At 39.5% G+C, this 7370-nt stretch overlaps 1 protein-coding gene across 3 annotated transcripts in view; it reads left to right on the top strand.

The window, feature by feature from the left end:
- The window catches only part of EPG5 (ectopic P-granules 5 autophagy tethering factor), a 134688-nt gene that overhangs the window by 105935 nt on the left and 21383 nt on the right, over nt 1–7370 (top strand). For 2 of the 3 annotated variants that reach the window (XM_017857823.1, XM_017857825.1), the window contains exons 35-36: nt 341–447; nt 5979–6154. In XM_017857823.1, the coding sequence (XP_017713312.1) occupies nt 341–447; nt 5979–6154 (283 nt within the window). The remainder of the gene's footprint in view (nt 1–340; nt 448–5978; nt 6155–7370) is intronic. The other variant, XM_017857824.1, reaches the window with a different exon arrangement.

Below are 7370 nucleotides of genomic sequence, written 5' to 3'. Positions count from 1 at the left end.
TGCCTTAGGGTGTTTTCTACGGCATTTGAAATGTAACCAAGATATCAAAGGGTCTAAATTCGATGTAAAAAGATGTTAATTTAAGGGTTATTTGTATAGCACATTTTAGAAATATAATTGCATTGGAATAAAGGGGTAGGAAGGAGAGGAAAGAAAATTATATGGCTGGTGTTACAAGCTACAGTTGCCTGCAGGTATTTACAGCCTTTGAAGTATTCTAAATGTGTGTCAGGCCCACATAATGGACAGGCTTCCAGGACTTAGGCCAGCCCCCGACACTGACACTTACAGTAATTTAATCATGGTTGCATTCCTAAGTGTGTGTTTCTTTTCTTTAAAGCAGCCAACAGCGCCATTACCCCTGGCTAGAGAGTGATACTGTGGTGGCCTCAAGCATTGTGCAGCTGTTCACTGACTGTATTGAGTCACTGCATGAGAGTTTTAAAGGTAGGAAGATGTCAGGCTGTCTCTGCTTAGTTTTCATTTTTCCCTAAGTCATTCAGTCAGTCTTTTCTTTCTACTTTTCTCTACTGAATTTTTATTTAATAGGCAGTTATCTGTGATGAAGAAAGGTCACTGATACAATTATTTAGTATTAAGTGTGTAACTTCTTTTTTTTTTTTTTTTTTTCCTTTTGGAGATGGAGTCTCGCTCTGTCGCCCAGGCTGGAGTGCAGTGCCGCGATCTGGGCTCACTGCAGCCTCTGCCTCCCAGATTCAAGCAATTCTCCTGCCTCAGCCTCCCAAGTAGCTGGGACTACAGGTGCATGCCGCCACACCTGGCTAATTTTTTTGTATTTTTAGTAGAGACGGGGTTTCACCATGTTGTCCAGACTGGTCTCAAACTCCTGAGCTCAGGCTGTCTGCCCGCCTCTGCCTCCCAAAGTGCTAGGATTACAGGTGTGAGCTACCATGCCTGGCCTTTAAGTATGTAACTTCTTACCTTTTTTTGTTAGGTTGCTCTGAGTTTCTCAGTTATGGTAAATTTGCAGTCTTTCTGTCATCCAGTATTGCCTATCCTGCATGTTGAGTTTCTTCTTGTCCTCCCTAACTCTTACCCTCTTTTTCATATTTTCTGTCTTTTTTTTTTTGCTTTATTCTGGGTAATTTCTAGAGGTCTTCCTTCCAATTCTTTAGTCTCTCTCCAGCTGTGTTTCATCTGCTTAAAATATATCAATTGAATTTTTCATTTCAGTGATTATTTTTTCCATTTCTAGATCTATTTGTTTGTTTTCAAATCTATCCTGATCCTTTTGGTAGTATCTTTTCTTTCATTAAAAATTCTATTTTTTATTTCCTTAAAATGTTTAAACAGGCTTACTTTATGATGTATATACAATAATTCTATTATCTAAAATTCCTGTTGGGGGTTGCCTTATGCTGCTGTTTAATTTTCCTTTGGATTCTTGTTCTTGGAGGCTTGTTTCCTTGTGCGTTTTTAAATTTTGTATTGTGAGCCCATATTTAGAGAGACTGATGGGAATCTCATAAGGCCTAGTCTGAGGGTATGTAAGGCCTCCAGAGAGGATCTACATTTGTTGTCAGTTGGAACTGCTCAACTTCTTGGTTTGGGGTTCCCCATGCTACAAGTTACATGAAATTAAACCCCAAACTCACTTGCAGACTGGCCTCAATTCTCACAGTAAACTTTTTTATCTCTCCTGACTCACAATCCAGGGTAAGGCAGAGAAGTTTCCTCTTTTGCCCCATTCTGCCCTGTCAATAAGTATATAGTCCTTAGAAAACCTCATGTTCTGGAAAACCTCATGTTCTGTCCTCTTGTGCTGTTAAAACTCAGCAGGCAAATAGTCCTGGTTGGCTGGTTTCAACATCTGTTTAACACTCTGGCTTCGTCTTTGCTTCTGGCCCGTGGTGTTTTCTTTCACTGAGCGTACCTAGTGCTTCTGTGGCTGCCATGTGTTTGTGTGGCATTTAGTTATAGAGTGATATGGTTTGGCCATGTCACCACCCAAATGTCATTTTGAATTGTAGCTACCACGATTCCCATGTGTTGTGGGAGGGAGCCGGTGGGAGATAGCTGAATCATGGGGGCGGTTTCCCTCATACTGTTCTCCTGATGGGGAATGAGTTTCATGAGATCTGGTGGTTTGATAAGCGGTTTCCCCTATTGCCTGGTTCTCATTCTGTCTTTTGCCTGCTGCCATGTAAGACGTGCCTTTCGCCTTCCACCGTGATTGTGAGGCCTCCCCAGCCACGTGGAACTGTGAGTCTGTTAAACCTCTTTTTCTTTATAAATTACCCAGTCTCGGGTATGTCTTTATCAGCAGTGTAAAAAGGAGCTAATACATACAGTTAACCATATGTCATCCAATTTTGTTTTTTTTTTCCATAATAGATTTTATTTTTTGTTTAACAGACTTTATTTTTTAGAGCAGTTTTAGGTTTACAGCAAAATTAAGTGGAAAGTACAATAATTCTTTTATACCCTCTGCCCCGACACATGCACAGACCTTCCCCATTCTGGACATTCCACACCAGGGTGATACATTTGTTATAATTGATGAACCTACATTAAGACATCATTATCAACTAAAGTCCATGGTTTACATTAGCATTTTCTCTTGGTTTACACATTCAGTGGGTTTTGACAAATGACAAATAACATGTGCCCACCATTGTAGTATCATACAGAGCAGTTTCACTGCACTAAAAATTCTCTGTGCTCTACCTGTTCATCTCTTCCCTCCCCTCAACCCCTGATCCTTTTACTATCTCCATAGTGCTACCTTCTCTAGAATATCCTATGGTTGGAATCATAGCATTTCAGATGAACTTCTTTCACTTAGTAATAGGCATTGAAGTCTCTTTATGCCTTTTCATGGCTGGATAGCTCATTTCATTTTGTCTGGCTGTACCTTATTTGTATTTCTGATTTATCTTTTACGTATCTGATCTTGTCTTGAAGAGGTGTTAACTCTTCATAGAATAACAAATGTTATTCATTGCTTCTTTTTGCCCCCTACAAAACTGGGATTATGCCATATTCTCAGTGTGTGTTTGATAAATAGTGGTTCAGTGAGTAACACATGAAATCCTAGTAGTACTCTTTTTTTTTTTTTTTTGGAAAGGCAGACTTCTAGCTGCTTTTACCATCCAGAATATATTGATTACTGAGAAAAAGATTTGAGCACCAAATGATAGTCATAAAGGCTATGTATTTAATTTCTTTTTTTTTCTTTTGAGACAGAGTCTTGTTCTGTTGCCCAGACTGGAGTGCAGTGGCAGGATCTTGGCTCACTGCAACCTCCGCCTCCTGGGTTCAGACGATTCTCCTGCCTCAGCCTCCCAAGTAGCTGGGACTACAGGTGCCCGCCACCACGCCCAGCTAATTTTTGTATTTTTAGTAGAAACGGGGTTTCACCATATTGGTCAGGCTGGTTTTGAACTCCTGACCTTGTGATCTGCCTACCTTGGCCTCCCAGAGTGCTGGGATTATAGGTGTGAGCCACCGTACCCGGCCGTATTTAATTTCTTAGTATAGAGGAAAACACCCCAAGGCTCTCTTGCCTTTGTATATAAATAAAATGAGAAAGTGGCATAGGGACAGGAGGGTACACAAACTTGAATCAAGACTTGGTAGCTGGGTTCAAAGAAAGGAAACAGGAGAGCTTTGCAAGGTAGGATGAAGAAGTATTGTAGCTTTTTAGTGATACTATCTGATCCACTAGCTCCTTCTATGGATGAGGAAAGTGGGAACCTGAAAATGGAAAGAATTTATCTGATGTCATAGAATTTGTGTCTTGGCTGGAACTATCAGCTCAGTCTTATCCTAAGACATCCTACTGGATATCTTCTACATACTTACCCAGCTTTATCTAAACAAAACTGTCTTTTATCCATATTTAAATGAATGCTATCGTTAACCTCTATCTTAAAGATTGTTAAAAATATGCATTCCTGTTTCATGCTGGGTTGTGGAATTGAGAGCACAAGCATATTAGAAATGAGAGTTGTCTGGTACAATGTGTTGATGCTCATTGGCTTTTTTTTTTTTTTTTTGAGAAGGAATCTCACTCTGTCACCCAGATGGGAGTGCAGTGGTGCGATCTTGGCTCACTGCAACCTCCGCCTCCCTGGTTCAAGCAATTCTCCCACCTAAGCCTCCTGAGTAGGTGGGATTACAGGCACCTGCAACCACACCTGACTAATTTTTGTATTTTTGGTAGAGACAGAGTTTCACCATGTTGGCCAGGTTAGTCTCGAACTCCTGACCTCAAGTGATCTGCCTGCCTCGGCCTCTCAAAGTGCTGGAACTGCAAGCATGAACCACTGCACGCAGCCTCGTTGGCCATTTCTTAAAAGATTTGTGTTGAGAAACACCGTCAGGTTTTTGTTTTTGCTGTGTGTGGCTCGCTCTTCTTTGACTGCTTTCCATTTGCGTGGAACCAGAAAGTCTGAAACCACTTGTTTTAGACTAAATGTCCGTTATATAGTCATTAGCCCTTGAAGACATTAATGGAATTGATACTTGTGAGGATAATATTGAGTAATAATCCGGGTCTCAGAAAAGCGTGAGATTTATTTTAGAATGATTTACATGAATGACAGTTAATAGGCTAGTTTCATTGCACCAAGGGTTAATTAAGTGTTAGTCATTTGGAACATTTCCACTGTTTCTTAAATTAAAAAATTATTATTAATGTTATCTTTGATTAACAAATCATAATTATATACATTGATGGGGTACAGTGTGATTTACAGTGTGGCGTGATTAAATCAAGCTAATTAAGGTATCCATCACCTTGCTTACCTATCATTGTTTATGATGAGACATTTGAAGTTTGTTCTCTTCTTCTTTTGAAATATGTAATGCATTGTTGTGGATGGTAGTCACCCTGCTGTACAATAGATCCTGAAACCTATTCCTCCTGCCCTCTGAAACTTTGTGCCCTTTTGATCAGCAACTCCTCATTCCCTCCCTTTCCCCCTGATACCCCGCAGCTTCTGGTAACCGTCATTCTATTCTCTACTTCAGTGAGTTCAACTTATTAGATTCCACATATGAGTAAGATCAGGTGGCATTTGTCTTTCTGTGCCTGGTTTTCTTCACTTAGCATAATGTCCTCCAGATTCATTCATGTTGTTGCAAATGACAGGATTTCCTCCTTTTCTAAGGCAGACTGGTATTCCGTTGTGTGTGTACACAACATTTAGAAAAATCCATTCATCTTTTTTGAAGGGTGCTTAGGTTGTTTCCATATCTTGGCTATTGTGAATAGTGCTGCATTGAAAGTGGGAGTGCAGTTATCCCTTCAACCTATCGATTTCCTTTCTTTTGGATGTATACCCAGAAGTGAGATTACTGGATCATATGGTATTCTATTTTTAGGCTTTTGAGGAACCTCCATGCCTTTTTCCATAATGGTTGTACTAATTTACACTCCCACCAACGGTGTTTAAGAGTTTCTTTCTCTCCAGATCCTCTCTAACACTTGTTATCGTTCATCTTTTTGATAACAGCTATCCTAACAGCTGTGCACTGATATCTTGTTGTGGTTTTAGTTTGCATTTCCCTAATGATCAGTGACGCTGAGCATTTCTTCATACACCTATTGGCCATTTGTATGTCTTCTTTTAAAAAATGGAACATTTCTTTTTGGGGAATATTGGATTTCTCCTGAGTGCCAAATGAATGAAGCGCTAAACGTGTAAAGCTGAATACATACTGAGGGCAGCAGGCTGTAGGAGCGTATTTCGGTTAAAAAGCCATATATTTAGAAATTTTAAAGAAAAGCTTAAAATGAGCGTCTGCTCACTCCAGTTACTCAAGTGGGGAGATGAAGTGCCATTCTTTATTACTAATCTACCAGTAATCCCCTTAACCACTCTCCCCACATGAAAATCTGAAATTGGGTCAATAACAAGAACCTTCAGTTTTAGATTTTTAGTTCAAATTTGCATTTTTTTTAAAAAAGGTAAACCAAAGGTCTTCAGCTCTATTTTCTTTTTAAATTCTAGATAAGCTGTTGCCAGGTGATGAAGGAGCCCTTTGGTTGCACCTAATGCATTATTGTGAAGCATGTACAGCACCCAAAATGCCAGAGTTCATTCTGTACACTTTCCATAGCGCATACCGGAAACTGCCGTGGAAGGACCTGCACCCTGACCAGATGCTCATGGAGGCCTTCTTCAAAGTAAGCCCTTCACTCCCTGGGTTGCAGCCTAGAGAGATCTGGTTTCCAGGGAGCAGCCTGGTCACTGTGGTTGTTAGGCATAGTGGCAGTGTGTGCCAGCGTGGACCGTGAATACATTCTGTGTTGCCTCGGTGGTGCTTGTGGAAAACTGTGTCCCATGGAAGTCATTTCATTGTGTTAAAACATCTACAGGACCATTTTTAAAACCCAGAGAAAGATTTTATCTGTAATATGTCAGTCATCCCCTAGGCTTTGTCATGTGTGAGTACATAGTTTAATGCCTCCATTACGCTTAATCTTGGTTATTGTTGATGTGTTTGTGTCATTACAGTTTGTGTCATCAACTGCATATTGTTAAATGTTCTATTAAAGCAAAATGTAAATTGGTGCTGAAGCTATTAGTTTCTTTTAGCAGTCATGCAAGTGAATAATTTGATTATATGAGATAAAATGCATTGTGACAACCGATGAATGCATCATAATCGTGTATAGACCTGAAATGACCTGAAAAAAGAGAGTATGTGCGAGTCTTTGCAGTAGAAACAATGGTTACAAAAACCAGAAAACAAACAGTGTAGTGTAACTTACATACCAGTCAGGCATTTGGAGCTGTTATTGCTTTTCGTTTTTTTTTTTTTTTAATTACACACTTGTCTTAGGTTTTTATGGTAGTTTCAGTTCATTTGTTCATAGTCTCATCAGTTAGTGTTTACTCTTACTATCACATTTATTACTGAGATACCTTAAGTGCTTTGATACAGATGTACACTTATTTATGACAGTTAGCAAAATGTACTTAACTTTTTTAGTGCCCTTAATGGAAGCCCATCTGTGCTATCTTGTCAGCCACTCCTCAGTAGCTGAAATGCAAGAAAAGCTAAGGGCAGTTGTTCCAGAGAAATTCAAGACTTAAGAATGATTTTATAGCTAGATTTAGTATATGAGACAGGCATTAAGTAAATATTTATCACCATTATGACCATACTAGAGAAAGGTGGTTTAAAGAACTATAAGATGGAGTTTTAACTAAGTAAAAGGATGACCTTAACTATAAGACAGATTAAATAGTAGCACAGCCTGTTAAGGGATGCTGTAGACTCTGTCTCTAGGAGTTTTATTCTAATGGCAGATGACCCTGACCACCCCAGAAGCTGGGGATGTTTTAATTCTTTGTGTCTTCTTGGCATAATAAACTATACTTTTTGGTGGGGTTGAG

The sequence above is a fragment of the Rhinopithecus bieti genome, unplaced genomic scaffold (assembly GCF_001698545.2).
Source record: "Rhinopithecus bieti isolate Rb0 unplaced genomic scaffold, ASM169854v2 scaffold_42084, whole genome shotgun sequence".
NCBI lineage: Eukaryota > Metazoa > Chordata > Mammalia > Primates > Cercopithecidae > Rhinopithecus > Rhinopithecus bieti.
This window is presented reverse-complemented; position numbering and strand designations above follow the sequence as displayed.